Raw genomic sequence first — 19,359 nt, forward strand, 5'->3', positions numbered from 1 at the left:
GTTGTTCATCAATTTGCTCTAGCGGACACCAGTAATGTCTGCATTGTGAAACTTGTTGTTACTGTTTTTGGCATATCGAATATGCCATGGGGAGCTTGCCAGGCTGTGCTGTGGAATATATATATAATTGTCACTGTCATTGTCCTCCCGTTGTTCATCGATTTGCTCGAGTGGGCCCAGTAACATCTCCATTGTGACAATTGTTACTGTGTTTGGCATATTGAATACGTCAAGAGTAGCTTTTCAGGCTTTGCTGTGCAGGCAAGATACTCTTGGTAGCTTGCTGGGCTCTCCAAGAGGGGTGGAAGAATCGAACTCGGGTCGGCCATGTTGGACTCTTGCAAGGCAAACGCCCTACCCTCTGCACTATAGCTCCAGCCCAAATATATATATATATATATATATATATATATATATATAATTAAGTCACTTAACTTTCCGTTAGTCGTCGATTTGCTTGAGTGGGCGCCAGTAACGTCTCCATTTGTCCCTGTGACGGGCTAGTGTAGCCCAATGGCATCTGTTCGCTCTGGGAACATGATATATATTAACACATATATATTAAGTGTGACTTTTTTTTTAGGTTAGAGAATTAGCCCAAAGGGCTGAAGCATGTTGTTTGCATTTGGGATATTCCTGATTTGATTCTGAAACATCACTGGGAGTGATCACCCAGTGCTGAACTGGGACAAGTCCCCCAAGAACTACCAGGTAGGGACCAAGAACAAAACAATGTTCACAGCTTTAAACATTTCTTTGCTTCAGTGACATTTCATAGTTTGTATTATTTTACCACACCAATATTGAAGATACATTCTTATTTGTGGTCATTTTTATTAATTACAGATGATGGCTATGAATTTATATGTTGTAACTTGTGGAATGACTATTGTTTATTCAAAAATTTTTATTCTATTCTCTGACTTTGTTGAACTCTCATTTTTTTGGAAAATTATTCTATCAGTCAATTCTTTTGCATTTCCAAAATGGATAACTATTTTGTCTGAAAACAGTGACACTATTTTTTTTCTATAATTTTTATCTCCTTTCTTTCTTCTTTGTTTTAGTATTTTATGCTCTTCTTCATGACTTACATAAATATGAGCCTGGAACAAGCATAAATTATGTGTTTTTATATGACTATTTATTATGTAAATAATTCTAGTGTATTACAATGTACACATATATTATCTGGCAATTTCAGGAAGATTCAGTAATGACTCCTTGTCACTGTCACTTTCCTCTGGTTGTTTATCGATTTGCTGGAGCAGACCCAGTAACATCTCCATTGTGACAATCGCTACTGTGTACTCCTTGTGGGCTGGAGCGATAGCACAGCGGTAGGGTGTTCGCCTTACAAGCGGCCAACATGGCCGACCCGAGTTCGATTCCTCCACCCCTCTCGGAGAGCCCGGCAAGCTACCGAGAGTATTTGATATGCCAGACACAGTAACAACAAAGTCTCCAATGGAGATGTTACTGGGCCCGCTCGAGCAAATCGACGATCAACGGGAGGGCCTTTACCTTTTACCTTTACTCCTTGTAACTTGTTTTAAAAACTTTTTGTTCTTGAGAGTCGCATTTTGTGACATTATTTTTAAAAATTCTGTAGAAACAGTAATAAGGGTATTTTTTTAACCTGACAGAGTGAATAGAATTTTATAGGTTTTCATACCTTGATCAAATTCCCCATTAAACCCTGATTTTTTTCCTCCCCCATCCCCTTCCCTTTTGCTGTTGTGTTTTAATGCCCTGGGTCACCCAGGTGCTTGATTGTGTTGCTCTCACACTGGTTGTGGTGCTTGCCAGGAATTTCACACTTTACTTGTGATTGCTCCCAGACATTTTCTTGGTGGTGAGCCTTCCACCTTGCTGTAGTCCTCCCCTATGTGGTGCTCATGGGTCGGGTCACATACTTTAATAGAGGCTTTCTCTGTCCTGCTGTGATGCTCTGGAGAAGGCACATTTCACTGTAGGGGTCCCAGATGGCACAGTCATGCAGAATAGCATTTTGTGAAAGTGGAGGACAGGTGGGATTGAACTTTCTGAACCTCTCTTTAAAAATTTTACGCTGTGATGCTGGGGAGACGGTGCAGGAAGTAAAGGCTCATCTTGCATGCCACTGACCCCAGTTTGGTCCCCGACACCACCTGTTTTCCCCAGAGCTCCACCAAGAGGATCCCTGGATGCAGAGTTCCCCCATATGTTTAGACAATATTGATCTTTTGACTTGATTTGATTTGAAACCCTTTACTTATGCGTTTGTCTGTTCAGGTGTTCCTAAACGAAAGCACGAATTTTCTTCTGCATGTTGCTTATTTTTAAAGAAAATTGAAGTGGGGCTGGAACAATAGGACAGCAGGTAGGGCATGAGTCTTGCATTTGGCCAACCTAGGTTCCTTCCCTTGGCACCCCAGACAGTTCCCTGAGCCTGCCAGGAGTAATTTCTGAGTGCAGAGCCAGGAGTCAGCCCTTGAGCACTTCCAGGTATGCCCAACCCCCCACCACCACCCAAAAAGGAAAGAAAATGGAAGTTGTATGCATGAACAGTTCTCTGCTTTTGTTTTTGTTTCCATGATAGACACCTGGAACTAACCCATGGCTGATGAAAACTACACAAGGATCACAGAGTTCATTTTTGTAGGCTTAAAGTACCATCCTCGGTTGCAAGTCTTCCTTTTCCTCCTCTTCCTCCTTTTCTACCTATTTACAATGACGGGAAACACGGGCATGATTATCCTCATTCGCCTGGACCCCCGCCTTCACACTCCCATGTACTTTTTTCTCAGCCACCTGTCCTTTGTGGACATCTGCTTCTCCTCAGTTGTGGGACCCAAGATGCTCTCTGACTTCTTCTCTGAGAGGAAAGCCATCTCTTTCGTGGGCTGTATCCTGCAGCAGTGGTTCTTTGGTTTTTTTGTGGCCATTGAATGTCTCCTGCTGGCCTCCATGGCCTACGACCGCTACGTGGCCATCTGCAACCCGTTACTCTATTCAGTGGCCATGTCCCCCAGACTCTGCATCCAGCTGGTGGCTGGACCCTACACTGTAGGTTTCCTCAACACCATGACTCATACAACGGCCGCCTTTCGACTTCCTTTCTGTCGCTCCAACGTTATCAATCATTTCTTTTGTGACATGTCTCCCATTCTCTCCCTCGTCTGTGCAGATACTTACATCAATAAATTGTTGGTGTTCATCGTGGCTGGGGCTGTCCTCATTGTCAGCAGCCTGACCATTATCATCTCTTATTTTTACATCCTTATCGCCATCCTCAGGATTCGCTCCGCTGATGGGAGGCGCAAAGCTTTTTCCACCTGTTCGTCCCATCTGACGGCTGTTTCTATCCTCTATGGGACCCTCTTTTTCATCTACGTGCGGCCTGGAGCGATCTTCTCTCTGGACCTCAATAAAGTGGTGTCCGTGTTCTACACGGCCGTCATTCCCATGCTGAACCCTCTCATCTACAGCTTAAGAAATAAGGAGGTGAAATCTGCCATGCTCAGAGTGATCACCAGGCTGAAGTTGGGTAGTAGGGGTTAGATTTGCATCTAGAAAAGAGGAGAGAGACAGAGAGACAGAGAGATAGAGAGAGGCAGAGAGAGAAGAGAAAGACAGAGACACAGAGACACAGAGAGAAAGTCAGAGCAGAGACACACACAGAGAGAGAGAGAGACAGAGACAGAGACAGAGACAGAGACAGAGACAGAGAGACAGAGAGACAGAGACAGAGACAGAGACAGAGAGAGAGACAGAGACAGAGACAGAGACAGAGATAGAGGTAGATTCCCTAGTTCTCATCCAAAGGCACCCAACAATTTATGGAATGTTGGACAGGGGTTAGACTGGATGGATTCTTCCCTCTCTCTGTATGACTTTGATTCCAATTTTTGTGCGTGAAAGCTTCATTTTGTCAGGTAGCAGTAGACCAGTGTTTCTCAGATAGGGGTCAGATGGCCTCCTGGTGGCTCTTAAGTTATTCCAAGAGGGTTGCAGGTAAAACTAGGGTAAATGGCAAGCCTTAGCTTGAGAGTAGAGGGCAACAGAGGAAGGAATATGAGAGGTGAGGAAAATAAGGGGCAGGGGAGAGAAAACATTCAGGGAAAGCCGGAGAACCACTGGTGTAGATGACAGAAATCCCCATTCACCTCAAATTCTGCTTCCTCAGCTGTCTTCATCCACTGGAATATGCTACAACCCAATGACTATTGGAACCATCAACCTACTGACCCCATCCCAGGGACTGGAACAGAGTCAATATCCTAGGTGATAGACATCAAGGGAATATACTGACATCTGCCTTTAGGGATGAGAGATGTCTCTCATCCCTAAAGGCAGAGCTAAAAATGTTGACCAGTGCAGGTTACTCAGCTTACAAATAATATTTTAAGCTGTAAGGATTATACAGATATTTCTTTTACTACCCATTTGGCCTACTCCCTTTAGTCTTGTCTTTTAAAAATATAATGCCACAATCATTGAAGAGTAAGAGACAATGTAGACAAGAAAGAGAAGAACATTATGGCAAAAACTTATATTCTTACTCTGCAGTAAATGAAAGTCCTGGCAATAATTATCAGAGGCCTCTCTACATATTGAATCTCCAATTATTCCAAATATTTCTTAATTAACTGATACATATTTTTTACTAGTTTCTTCAAATAAAAAAATATAGGAACAGTTTAGAGAGTAGGATTAATGCAAAATATTTAATAAGAAAAAAAGGAAGAATTTCTAAAAACCCAATGCATTAAGTGTTGAGAAGTCAATGGCAAACTAAAATGCAGAAAAATGTTTCTTGTTTTCATGTGCTTTAAAATAAAAAAGTGATAAAATGGAATACAGTTATTTTTATATGTTTCTACTCCCCAGAAAACATTTTAAATATTTAAAAACTACATAATTATTTTTGGGAAATATCAAGTGATTTTTGAAAGGCAGCTATTTAATGTAAGACAGTGTATAGGCACTTTAGCCCTGATACCTTGGCATAACACAAAATCATAAAATTTATCTCTACATTAAAGGAAAAGAAGGCAGCGAGACATGCCTCAGAAGATGTAGATATAGGGGAGCATTAGGATGTAGATTTAGTTTAGCTTCTTCCCAAATCAATTCTATAATGGTAATCACTGGATCAGTAAATACTTTCCTTTGACAGTATTGATGGAATGACGATGTCGGACAGGGAAAGTCAAACTTGCTTTCACTCTTGCAGTTATTCCCAGCATAGCACTTAACAAGGACCTAGAAGGCTGAGTTCAGAAGGATGGAGCAGGCTGAGTAGGGAACTGAATACTAAGACAGGGAATTGTTTTACAGGGTTGGATAATCCTGGATTCAATATGCAACCATCTCTGAAAGAATGTGTCAGTTGCTAGGTAATTGATAAGACAGAAACTGTGCCAATAGAATGCTATTATATGGACTCATATTTTTAACTGAGATTTTTTAAATGTTTAACTTATTTAGAATAACTAATTAGAAAATAGGGTGAGCATGAGAAGATGGAATGTTTGTTGCTAATAGTGAAATAAGATGGGCTTCACTTATTGTGAGGAAAATGATCAGTATTTGGCGCTGTACCTTGAGAGTCTTTTAAGTGTTTCTTCTTGCCATCCATGGGATGTTCGACTCTTCTAGAATCTAGAGCTCGATTTAGTTTCCACATTGGACACAAACACTGTGCCAGAATAGAGACAGGCTTTATACTGCTGCTTTCCCAAATATTTCATGATTTCCTGATTCAGCTATGTAGTTTTTATTACTATTCAATATAATTTCTGGGTCCTCCTCCTAGTAGCTGTCATAAAGTATTATGCATCACTGACATAGTTGTACTCAAAAACATGACAGTGGTGGAGGGTGATGGGGTGCAGTAACTTGTCCATCAATATCATAAGCTTTAACATCCATTGTAACCATGTTTCTAAAATATAATAAATGTTAAAAATAATTTTGTTATGGATTTTTGAATATGATAAAGTCATAGGAAAATACAATGACCCTGTCCAGCACTGGTATTTAGACTGTTACCTTTAAATTGTGCCTGTAGTAGCAGCATACCACAGTGGTCTAACCATCTGGTTATCCTCTGCCTACTCATCCCTGCCACTGTAACCATGCACCATAATACTGTAGGGCCCAACCTTCTCCTGATTTTATGCCATATGCTTCCCTGATGGATGAGAATGTCTCCTCTATCTGTGATTTACTCCTCAGAGCTTTTTCTGTATTTCTCTGAAAGATGAAGGCCTTTGGCAGTAGATTCCATCATCAATAGGAATATGTAAAGAGGAAGATTTTTAAAAAATTAAACCTAAATGGAATATGGAGGAGGATATTCCAGTAGGCAGGGGTCACACCCACCAACTGGCCCCCTGGCACCGTGTAATCCCATCAACGGCCAAGACCCAGAGACTATAAAACTCAGATCCCGGAAGAGAACAGCGCAGAGTTTCCTGCCCCCATGCCTGGCTGTCCTCGCTGGGGCCCCTTGGAGGGGATCGCATTGAGTTTCACTCCCTGCCCCGACCAGGGTTCCGGCAGCCGAAGACCTCCAGAACCAGCCACCACCATGCTGAGACCACTCTCCACATGCATGAAGATACCGGCAGAGGAACAAAGGCATGAGGGTTCCGGGGCTGAGATTTCCAAGCCTGCTCGGATCGGGGCTGAGCGTCCTCCACCCATATCCTCCATATTCCAGTAGACAGGGGTAATACCCACCAACTGGCCCCCTGGCGCCATGTAATCCCATCAACGGCCAAGACCCAGAGACTATAAAGCCCAGATTCCCGAAACGCGGGGCTGCATTTGCCGCCGCGTGAGATCTTATTATCTCATCCTTACTTTGGACAAACTGGCAGGCTACCGAATGTAACCTGCCCACATGGCAGAGTCTGGCAAACTCCCCGTGGCGTACCCAATATGCCAAATACCAGTAACAATGATGGGTCTCATTTTCCTAACCCTGAAAGAGCCTTGAATATGGCACATTTTAAAAAATTTCAGGGCTAGGATGAAGGAGACATTATTGGGGCCTGCTCGAGGCAATCGATGAACAACAGGATGGTCGTGCATCTAAATGCTTCTCCTATTCTTTCTTGAACACATATCTCACTTGCTTCTCTCTAGGGATTGTTTTTTTCCACTCTGGAGAGATCTGTTGTTCTCTCTTGAACACATACCTCTTCCCTTTCTCCACCCTCACATCTTTCTAAGTAAATTTCAATATAAACCATCTTGCTTCGCCAAAAAAAAAAACCCCTTAAATTCTTATCCATTCTAGAAAATGGTGGTGGTGGGGCATGGCGGGGTGGGAGGGGGAGCGGGGGAGATCATGTCTATGCAAAGCAAAGGAACTGGGAATCTTTTTAAGATTCCAGAGCACTTAGCAATGTCCTTAAATAAATGGACACTGGTAGGGGTGCATGATTTAAATGGACATTTCTACTATCTTGGATGCAACCACATTCTCCATTTCCCAAGAAAGCAAAATAAAAATTAAAGCAAAAATGCTTTTGTTGTCACTTATCATCCACTGAACAAAGTGGAGCTTTGAACATGAGTAATAAAATAAAAGCCCATGAGTGATGAGATAAATGCCATATCAGAGCATGGACGGGTGTCATTCCACGAATTCTTTAAACTAATTTTTTTCAGTTCAAACTCACTTTTATTGAAATTCCAAGTTGTGATTATATAGCTTAGAACTTAATAAAGGGAAACGTTCAAATGAAGTTTTTTTTTTTAGTTTTAGATAACTGTATAATTATACAGTTATTTAATTATATTAAGTTAATTATATTAAGTAGTATACAGTTATTTAATTATATTAAGTAGTATACAGTTATTTAATTATATTAAGTTAATTATATTAACTGTATTATATTATATACAGTTATTTAATTATATTAAGATAATTATATTAAGTAGTAGTACTGAGAAAAACTTAGGGCACCCATTTATGATGATTCTACTTTTATGGGTAGTTTAAAGTCATTGTAGAGTTGTTTGGAAACAGAACAAAGAGATAAATGCCATGTTTCAGTCATCTAGTGACACAAACTGTAGTTATTTTAATATGTTTCAAATGTTTTCTTATCTTGGAATATAGGGAAATTATATTTATAAACTTCAGAAATATATAAAGATAGTATATTTTATAAGACAATTCTATTCTGACACATACATGTTCTTATAATGTGATCTTGTTTGTACAGAGTAACACAGTCTTGTTCCTTTTTACCAGTATTTTATCTTTCTGGTATATGGTGAGGTGTGGGCAGAGGGGAAGCTTCTAAGTGATACTCAATAGACCTAGAAGTCCTTCCTTCCTTCCTTCCTTCCTTCCTTCCTTCCTTCCTTCCTTCCTTCCTTCCTTCCTTCCTTCCTTCCTTCCTTCCTTCCTTCCTTCCTTCCTTCCTTCCCTCCCTCCCTCCCTCCCTCCCTCCCTCCCTCCCTCCCTCCTTTCCTCCCTCGCTCTTTCCCTTGCTCCTTCGCTTGCTCCTTCCCTTCTTTCTCTTTCATCCCTCCTTCTCCCGTCCCTCCCTCCCTCTCTGCCTGCCCGCCTGCCCTCCCTTCCTCCCTCCCTCCTTCCCTCCCTCCCCTGTCTCCCCTGTCTCCTTCCCTCCCAGCCGCTGGCCTTTCTGCCTTCCCGCTAAAAAATGTTACATCTGGCCACTAGATGGCAGTATCAGCTTATCTATTGCTATAAAATAGTTGGTTACTGTTTCTTGAAAACCGAAAGCGTTATAAAGGCAGTAAAGTTTGAACAGTCTATTTAAAAGTCTAAGAATTCATTTTAGAGGGCTGTGAACGTCTAGGCAATTTTTTTGCGTTGGGATACATATTCCTTTATGTTTATTCCACAGGAAAGATTGGATCTCTCATCAGATTCATTGATGTTCATGTCATACAATGATTCAAAAATCTTTTCTAACTTTTTGGATTGTGAAATTAAACTGTAAAGGGGAGAATAACTTTCCTTAATTTTTTTTTTGGCTTTTTTGGTCACAATTGGTGATGCTCAGGAAGTACTCTTGGAGTTGCTCAGGGGACCATAGGGGATGCGGGGATGGAACTCAGGTTGGCCACGCGCAAGACTCCCTGCAGTATAAAGCTCAGACCGAGGATAACTTTCTTGTGATAGGTAACAGCACTAGGTCTGCACTTGTAGAAACCAACCATACAAAGAGTTTAGGCAAAAATAAACATAAAATGCAAAAAATGTTTTATTTACTATTGAGTTCAAACTCCATTCCTAGTTTGTCCTTTGACACTTTAAAATAAAGAGCCTATATATATATATATATATATAATCTTTTAATTTTTATTACTATTTCCATCTTCCAAATTAACCAGGGTTTAGAATATCTGGCAGATATTTATTTTTGTTTTTCTGACTTTTCATTTTTGCCTTTTAATCTAATTATTTAGGAGTTAAAGAAATACCCAAGGTAGTGTTGGAGAGATAATACAGTGAATCAGGCTCTTGCCTTGCTTTTCTCTGACATAGGTTTGATCCCCAGAACTGCCAGGAGTGATTCCTGAGGGCAGAGCCTGCATTAACCCCTGAGCATTATTTCAGGTAGTCCCAAATACCCTCTTCCCCTAGATACCCAAAGAGTAACTTTCTTTCTCTTCATGGGATATACTTTCGTATTAATAATAATAAAAATTATAAAATGGGATTGTCAGATGAGCTATTGAAACACTCTTTAAGTATATATATAAACATTTTTTTTGGGGGGGGGGCATATTTGGTGGTGCTTAGGGCTTACTCCTGGCTCTAGTTCTGGGATCACTCCTGGCAGACTCAGGGCATCGTATGTGGTGCCCTGGATTGAACCCGAAGACAAGTGCCCTACATGCTGTGCTCTGGCCCCCTAGAGAGTAAAATTCTTAAGTAGCAGGTAATGTTGTGAACCTTTTAAACATAAGTTTGTTTTAAGACAACTCTACAAGTCAGACATTGTCTTACACAAGATATAAGAACAGGGTTATGGACAGTAGGTACTGACACGACTGACTAGGGATTGATTCCAGGCATCACATTTGGACCCTTGAACCCTGCCACTAGTGATCCCTGAACATAGCCAGGAGTAACCTTTGGGCACTGCTGGGTGTGGCCAAATACATCCCACGAAACAAATATTAGAATTGAAGGTCAATAATGTTGAAAAATACTATTTTTGGCATTAATGCAGCTTCATTCATAAGAAAGGTAGGTAAGCTGAATTACTCTGGAAGCAATCTTTTGGATTCTTTCTGCCTTCCAAAGCTCATGTTACAAAAATTTTCAGAGAGATGGCATTGATCAGAAGTGATGCTCCAAATATTAGCTACGACCATGAAGAACAGGAGTCCATGAGGAAGTATGAAAGCTGAAGTCAGCTGATTTCAGCTTTCATACTCTTATGAATACCGAGAGAAGGAATGTGAAGATCTGAACTGTAGAATTGTAATATTAAAATTATTATTACTTCACTGAAAATCAAGTGTCATAGAGGACAGAGAAAGGAATCATGGAAAATCACCAGGAATATGTGTCTGCATCTGGAACTCTGATAAGTGATTGAACATGGAATTTCTGGTAGCCCTCAAGAAGTTCTGATAAGAACTATCACATTCAAAGGAAATGCAAATTCAAGAGTTTGAAATGATTTGCTCAAGGGCAGTTGTGGGTGTAGAGATGTTCCCATGTAAGACACACGGCAAAGATTTGGTGATTAACTTCCTAAACTCAATGGCTTCTTCTTCTTTTACTTCTTTTTGGGTCACACCACCAATGCTCAGGAGTTACTCCTGGTTTTGCCTCAGAAATTACTTTTGGTATTGATTGGGGGACCATATGGGATGTTGGGGATCGAACCCAGATCAGCTGTGTGTAAGGCAAATGCCCTACCTCTTCTACTATCAATCTAGCCACCTTTCCAAAAGCTTCTAAATTTTATTTTTATTTATTTATTTATTGGTTTCAGGGCCACACCCAGTGATGCTAAGGTATTATTTCTGGCTCTCCACTCAGGAATCACTCCAGGTGGACTTTGGTGGAACTATATGGGATGATGAGGATCAAACCCAGGTTGGCTGTGTGCAAGGCAAGCCTCTTACTGGCTATACAATGTCTCCAGCCCAGTTTCTGATTTTTCTAAATTAATTTCTTGGGTTTTCCAGTTTTGCAAACGTGGAAGACATTTTCATTGGCTTTGTTTTGTAGGGCAAGGGATCAACCCCAAGAAAACTAGTCCACGAGTAGAGCATGATAGAGAGTGGACCTTCTGACTTAAATCCATTTACAAAGGAATTGCCCATAACCAGACTTTGAATTTCTTTGCTATACAGGCCCCAGATACTAACTTGCAGAACAGAGCAGTAATTATCACCAAAGAAGTTTTCTTATTTAAAATTGTCTGGATTTAATGAGTTCCCCTGAAATTAGTTTAACTGCAAAGCCAATCATTTCTTTCAAATTTAGTAATTACAAGTCTCTGAGTGCCCAATCAGTCCTAATGATGCCCAAGGCATCTTGTTAGGAAGAACGGTGATGGCAGTGTTGGACTTGGAGCTTTGATTTCCCACTGGCAAAGAATAGTTTGTTAACGTGTTTGAGTAATGGATCCTTTGCTGACCCTTGGAGCCAGCTGCACACACACACACACACACACACACACACACACACACACACACACACACACGTTTGGTTTTTTGAGTTTTGAGTCACAGAAATGTTCTGAGTGGAAATGACCTTAGAGATGATCTGGCTAAATGTTTTCTTTGTCAGTTGTCAATTGGGAACTAATCAGTAGGGTGGGGAATTCTATGAACTCAGGCCTTGGAGAGAGATACACAGCTCCCTCAGGAACCTAATGTCAGTGAGAGCAAAAGCTGCTTGTGGAGACCCAAAATAGGAGATGTCTAGCAACAGCAAGTAATGAAGAAGGGAGGCAATAGAGAAAGAAGGATGGGAGGGAAGAAATCATAAGTACCTATTATACTGAAAGGGAACATTAAACATTTTATAATGAACTCATTAGTATTCCCTAGGTGCCTAATTAAAAAGAAGACAATAATGTTCCTGTGGAATTTTAGAAATAGGCTAAAGTAGTAAAGGAGAACGTTTAGCAGAGAGAGTCAGTGCTTCCTCATGCTTTCTGATGAAGACAGTTAAGGGGAAAGAAAGAGTTTGAGCAGGACATTACTGATACTTGTTTTCTCTTTTCTACATTTGTTTCTAGTTTATATCTCAGTGTTTTGCATCTGGTATTTCTTGTGAGGGAGATTTGATTTACATCATCTTCTGGATGGTCATGGCAAAGCAAATATCTTTGATGTATTTTGTGATAATAATACATGTTATCCAACAGTTATCTGAGAGATAGCTGTTAAAGATGCTTCATGTTAAGCATACGTGTGGACACACAAAGGATGTGATATGGCTTGTACAGACCACAAGGTGGCCAAATATCTCCAAGAAAGTGACTTTCCCTCTAAACTGATCAAAAATATGATTTTTTCTTTTGTGGTTGTCCATATGTGGATGAATAATTAAAGCACAGATATTGGTAATTAATTATATTTAATTTATATGTGTAATTTTATTTACAAATTCTGACAGAACATTTTCATTGTATTTTACCTATTGTAAAGATAACATTAATGCATACCTAATGCTAAAGGAAATGAAAAATTCTTTATTATGTAAAGGAGAAATGAAAAACTTCACTATTCTCCGTTGTGTTTAGCCTCATTCAAATAAAAACCTTATCTCACTGAAGAGCAACCACCTCCTTTATCTTAAAAATATAATGCTTTTAAAAGTGTTATAAGCTTTGGAGCTGGAGCAATAGCACAACGGGTAGGGCATTTGCCTTGCACGCGGCCGACCTGGGTTCAATTCCCAGCATCCCATATGGTCCCCTGAGCACTGCCAGAAGTGATGCCTGAGTGCAAAGCCAAGAGTAACCCCTGAGCATCGCTGGGTGTGACCCAAAAAAGCAAAAAAAAAAGTGTTATAAGCTTCACAGAAAAATTTAGAGAAAGCAAAGAAGATAATTACTTTTGACAGATCTTTTTCTTTACATTTGCCTGAAAATATATTGTATTATAATATCTATTTGCAATTATATTTTCTTTAAAAACTATTACTACAATTTAAACATTTTAGGCACCTGATTTACAGTACTATTAATGATAGGGTTTTATGCATGCAATGTTCCAACCCAGCACCCTACAAGTATTCATAGACCAGTTTTCAGATGCAATCATGTTTCCCATGATTGATTACCTTCCTTGGAGGTAAGATAAAGGTAAAGGCCCTCCCGTTGATCGTCGATTTGCTCGAGCGGGCCCAGTAACGTCTCCATTGGAGACTTTGTTGTTACTGTGTTTGGCATATCGAATACTCTTGGTAGCTTGCCGGGCTCTCCGAGAGGGGTGGAGGAATCGAACTCGGGTCGGCCATGTTGGCCGCTTGTAAGGCGAACGCCCTACTGCTGTGCTATCGCTCCAGCCTTGGGGTAGCCTTGGAGGCAGAAATGATATATTTCTCCCCGCTTTTTATTGATTCATTATTAATTTGCCATAACATGGAATTTCACACCTACATATATGTATGGGATGAAGAACCTCCGGCTCCGGGCACATCTCTTTGATTCTACTGTTCTTCCTGCATCAACATATGCCTCAGAGACCTGGGCCCTACGCAAACAGGATGACAACGCTATTCAGGTCTCCCAAAGAAGAATAGAAAGAGCTATGCTTGGAATATCACGTTTCACTCAAATGAGAGAAAGAATCCGGAGTTCTGACATCTGTCGACGATCAAGAATCAGGGACGCTGTCTCATTTGCCAAGGTGTCGAAAATCAGATGGGCTGGTCACGTAATGAGATTTAAAGACGACCGCTGGACTAGAGCTGTTACCGACTGGCTTCCACGGGATGTCAAAAGACCGCGTGGCCTCCCACCTACCAGATGGTCAGACTTCTTCATCAAGATCATGAATGATCGGTTTGAGGCACTCCATGTTCCCGGAGCGAACAGATGCCATTGGGCTACACTAGCACGCGACAGGGACAAATGGAAACGTTACTGGCGCCCGCTCGAGCAAATCGACGACTAAAGGGAAGTTAAGTGATTTAAGTAATATATGTATGGGATTATTCACACCTTTTTTCAAGGTTCAGTACTATTTTACACACAAAAATCTCTCTATCCATTCCTCTCACCATTTTGCATTTTCTCTCAGCTACCTAGAATAGTTTTCATTGAGTCTAGGGTTACTTTTGCGATTTTTGCAGTTCATTTGCCTAAGTAATATATTACCTGTACCCTTTCCTCATTTCATTTAGCATGATTACTTTAAGCCCCATATATCAGGGTTACATTTTCCATTTTTAATAATTTTACACCTATTTAGTTTAGTTTTTTCTATTTTTTAATTCTTAATTTTTTAATGAATAACTGTGAGGTACAGTTACAGACTTACAAACTTTTGATTACATTTCAAACAACAATCAAGTGCCCATCCCTCCACGAATACCCATTCTCCACCACCAATGATCCCAGCATCCCTCCCATGCCCCCACCCCTCTCCCTCTCCCTTCCTCTGCCTCTGTGGCAGATATATTCTCTTTTACTCTCTCACTCCTTTAGGGTGTTGTGGTCTGCAATGCAAGTATTGAATGGCCATCATCTTTTGGTCTATAATCTACTTTCGGCATGCATCTCCCATCCCGAGCAAGCCCTCTAAATATCTTTACTTGGTGATCCCTCTCTCTATCTGAGCTGCCTTTCCCCCCAGCATGTGAGGCCAGCTTTCAAGCTGTGGAAGCCGGCAGCACTGTTTACAATAGCCAGAATCTGGAAAAAAACAGAATGCCCAAGAACAGATGACTGGTTAAAGAAACTTTGGTACATCTACACAATGGACTACTATACAGCTGTTAGAAGAGATGAAGTCATGAGATTTGCATATAAGTGGATAAACATGGAAAGTATGTTAAGTGAAATGAGTCAGAAAGAGAGGGACAAAGAAAGATTGCACTCATTTGTGGAATATAAAGTAAAAGAATGGGAGACCTATTTAGTTGAGATTTTAATGAATATTTTATTTTTCAATGAGTGAACCAAACTCTTTTAGTCAAGATAATCTAGAATACATAACATTTCATGTTTTTGTTTCAGTCATCAGTGAATCTGAGAATCCTTTCTTCTATAATCACTTAAATCACTTAATCACTTAACTTCCCGTTAGTCGTCGATTTGCTCGAGCGGGTGCCAGTAATGTCTCCATTTGTCCCTGTCGCGTGCTAGTGTAGCCCAATGGCATCTGTTAGCTCCGGGAACATGGAGTGCCTCAAACCGATCGTTCATGATCTTGACGAAGAAGTCTGACCATCTGGTAGGTGGGAGGCCACGCGGTCTTTTGACATCCCGTGGAATCCAGTCGGTAACAGCTCTAGTCCAGCGGTCGTCTTTAAATCTCATTACGTGACCAGCCCATCTGATTTTCGACACCTTGGCAAATGAGACAGTGTCCCTGATTCTTGATCGTCGACAGATGTCAGAACTCTGGATTCTTTCTCTCATTTGAGTGAAACGTGATATTCCAAGCATAGCTCTTTCTATTCTTCTTTGGGAGACCTGAATAGCGTTGTCATCCTGTTTGCGTAGGGCCCAGGTCTCTGAGGCATATGTTAATACAGGAAGAACAGTGGAATCAAAGAGATGTGCCCGGAGCCGGAGGTTCTTCGTCCTCTTAGCTATTTCTTCGACGTTCTTGAAGGCGTTCCAAGCCGCTCTCTTCCTCCTGCGCAGCTCGGGTGCCAGGTCATTTGTCATGTTGACCTCTCGACCTAGGTACACATAGCTGTTGCATTCAGAGATGGTCATTCCATTGAGAGCGAATGGGGCATCAGGAACGAGGCTGTTTCTCATAAACATTGTCTTCGTAAGATTCAGCTGTAGTCCTACCTTTCCACACTCACGGTCAAAGTCGGCCAGCATTTGTGCCGCTTGGCTGATGTTTGGTGTTATTAAAACAATGTCATCAGCAAAGCAGAGGTGGTGTAGTTGCCGACCATCTATCTTCACTCCCATTCCTTCCCATTCCAGTCGTTGCATGATGTTCTCAAGGGTGGCACTGAAGAGTTTCGGTGAAATGGTATCACCCTGCCGCACCCCTCTCTTGACATCAACGATCACTTCTTTGTAGAATGGTGAGATCCTGGTAGTGAATCTGCAATACAGCTCACGGAGGATCCTGATGTATTGGGCTTGAATGCTCTGATTGGCTAGGGCTTCAATGACCGCTTCTGTCTCAACAGAATCAAAGGCCTTCTTTAAATCAATGAACGTTAAACAGAGCGGCATCTTGAACTCCTGAGAAACCTCAGTGAGCTTGGTTATGGTGTGGATATGGTCGATGGTGCTGAATCCTTTGCGGAACCCGGCTTGCTCACATGGTTGTCCTTCATCTAGTGTTCTGCCAATCCTATTTAGGATGACTCGAGTGAACAACTTGTAGATGACAGACAATAGACAGATCGGGGGATAGTTGCCAATGTCATGGATGTCTCCCTTCTTGAATAGTAGTACGGTCCTGCTGGTTTTCCATTGGGACGGAACTTTGCATTCAGACAGGTAGCGAGTGAAGAGCCGAGCCAGTGTATTGATGAGTACTGACGGCAGGTTCTTCAGGTGTTCAGGTCTGACCTTGTCTGGTCCGGGTGCTGTTTGTTTCTTTACCAACGAAATGGACGAAATGGCGTGTCGGATTTTGGAAGGGAGAACATTGGAAACGACATATCCATCCTGTGGAATTTGGTATGTCGGCCAGTGGACATGGCTGTTGAAGAGATTTGAGTAGAAGTCATGGATAATCTTCTCCATTGCCGTTCTGGAGGATGTGATGGATCCATCAGTACGTCGGAGGGCAGTCATCTTGGTCTTGTAGTTGGTGAGGACAGGCGGGGGTTACGAATACTTTTCCCGGCTTCTGCCGCATCTACCAGTACTTCTGCTCTTCTCTCTTTGAGGTCTTCCTTGATCGCATCTCTGCACTGCTTTGCGAGCTTGGACGTTAGCTTGTGATTGCCTGAAGCATGCGCCAAACCACGCTGGCGAATTAGCTCAAGAGTTTTTGAAGATAGGCGAAGAATTGGAGAAGAATTGTTCCTCGGAACATGCGATAAAAGAGGTGTCGGAGGCGTCTGTGTCCTTGTCAACACAAACTTGGCCAAGAGCATTGATTCATTCGAATGCCTAACAACCCGAATCAGACGTTTACATTTGAATAGATGTGGCTCACTGGCTGCAGTTTCTATCTTCGTTGTCTACGCACCAACATCTCATTATGATGAAAGAGAAATCGAGAAGTTCTACATGGAGCTAGAGAAGTTCTATAAAGAAGACCACACCTTCTACAAGATCATTGTGGGTGATTTTAATGCCAAGATAGGACCGAGAAGATCAGCTGAAGAACTTCACATCGGGACCCATGGCCTAGAATGGAACGAACAGGGTGAGAGACTGTCTGAGTTCATCATGTCGACCAAGAGCATTCATGGTAACTCACAGTTCCAGAAGGCAGAATCTAAACGATGGACATGGGAGTATCCCGGTGGACGATTCCACAACGAAATAGACCATATCATATTCAATCGATGGTTTTGCCTGACCTATGTCGCTGTTGTCCCAAAATTTCAAACGGGATCGGACCACCGTCTCCTTCGTGCAAAATTCTACTTCACAGAGCGGGGAGAAAGGGCTGCAAAGTTCAAAAAGAGAACTCCCAGAATGACCACCAACTGGGAACTCTTTGGCACTATTGCGGTAACATGGGAAGATGCCATTGTTGACAACATTGACAAGGAATACGATAGACTGGTTCAGCACCTCCATGAATGTGCGAGGAATGCCAAGAGAGAGATAGCCACAAAAAATCGCCTATCTTCTATTATCATTTATGCTAATATGAGAACACCATCATTTGACAGAAGAAGAGGAGAGATGAATAATTGTGTACAGGGTTTTATCCTCCCAAATAGAAGTGGTATAATTCTTTTTATTGTAGTTGTTTGGTGATAGACCGTACCAGGTAGTGTTCAGGGTTTATTCCTTGCTCTGTGCTCAAGGGCCACTCTTGGTGGGCTCCAGCTACCATATCACGTGTCAGGGATAGATCCAACCTGAATCTGTTGTATATAAGGCAAGTGCCCTACCTGCTCTGTTCTGGCCCCACTTCATTTTTGTCAATGTTCTGTTGGCCGGAAAATACTCACCCAATCCTGTCTTCACTACTAAGTGAATCAGGAAAGTAGTCTTACTGTTTTTCATTTTTAATTTTTTTTGCCACACCCAGTGATTTTCAGGGGTTATTCCTGGCTCTGCACTTAGGAATAACTCTTGGTGGTGCTCGGGAGACTATATGGAATGCCAGGGATTGAAACCAGCGTGGCCACATGCAAGGCAAGTGCCCTACCTACTGTACTCTCTCTTTGGCCCAGCCTTCCTATTTTGGATGGGTTACACAAGCCTCTACGCATTCTGTGCATGGTACAAGGTAGATTCTTTGTGGGTAAATACCTTTATTTTTCCTTAGGAAACTAGGTGCTACAATTTGCATGGCTGTTTACAATGCTCACAAGGTTTTCAGAGAATATTTCCACACCTATTTCAAACCAACGCAGTGTCTCCATCCCCTCATCAGTGACCCCCAGTGATTTCATCCCAATCTCCAACCTGACTCCTTTTAAGTTACAGTTTCAAGTTCTGTGTGTAAGATAGTGTTGGATTTAGTGGTTTAAATATATACAGAGGTGTTGGAGTGATAGCACAGCGGGTAAGGCGTTTGCCTTGCATGCTACCTACTAGGATTTGATTCCCAGCATCCCATATTGTATCCTGAGCACCACCAGGAGTGATTCTTGAGAATCAAGAGTAACCCTTGTGCATTGCTGGGTGTGACCCAAAAAACAAAAAATAAAATAAAATAAATAGATTTCTACAGAAACTTCACCGCTGTGCCATAGTGAGATTCAAGCTTCCCTATCTTTGCCTCGTTATTTCCAGAACTCTTTTGTTGCTTTTCACTTCCATTTCTCTCTTTTCTTGACATCTTTGTTTCCTTAATCTAGAGCCAGTGTTTTGCCTAATTTTGCTATCCACTATTACTTAGATATGTTATTCTACAGATCACAAATTAATGAAAAATCTGATTTTTGTCCTTGTATTTCTGATTTAATTTACTATAAGGTGAAATAGGCAGGTATTCGGGGGTGGTGGCAATGAGTTCTTGAGAAGTCATAAAAAGAAATAAGATGAGGATTTAAAAAGCTATTTTATTGTTTGA

General features: G+C 41.4%; 1 protein-coding gene across 1 annotated transcript; it reads left to right on the plus strand.

The window, feature by feature from the left end:
- Nucleotides 1-2,598: 2,598 nt before the first annotated feature.
- LOC130041906 (olfactory receptor 1009) lies at nucleotides 2,599-3,543 on the plus strand. The gene has a single exon (XM_056134194.1). The coding sequence runs from the start codon at nucleotides 2,599-2,601 to the stop codon at nucleotides 3,541-3,543; it is 945 nt and encodes a 314-aa protein (XP_055990169.1).
- The last annotated feature ends 15,816 nt before the right edge of the window (nucleotides 3,544-19,359 follow it).

The sequence above is a fragment of the Sorex fumeus genome, unplaced genomic scaffold (assembly GCF_029834395.1).
Source record: "Sorex fumeus unplaced genomic scaffold, SorFum_2.1 ptg000007l, whole genome shotgun sequence".
Lineage (NCBI taxonomy): Eukaryota > Metazoa > Chordata > Mammalia > Eulipotyphla > Soricidae > Sorex > Sorex fumeus.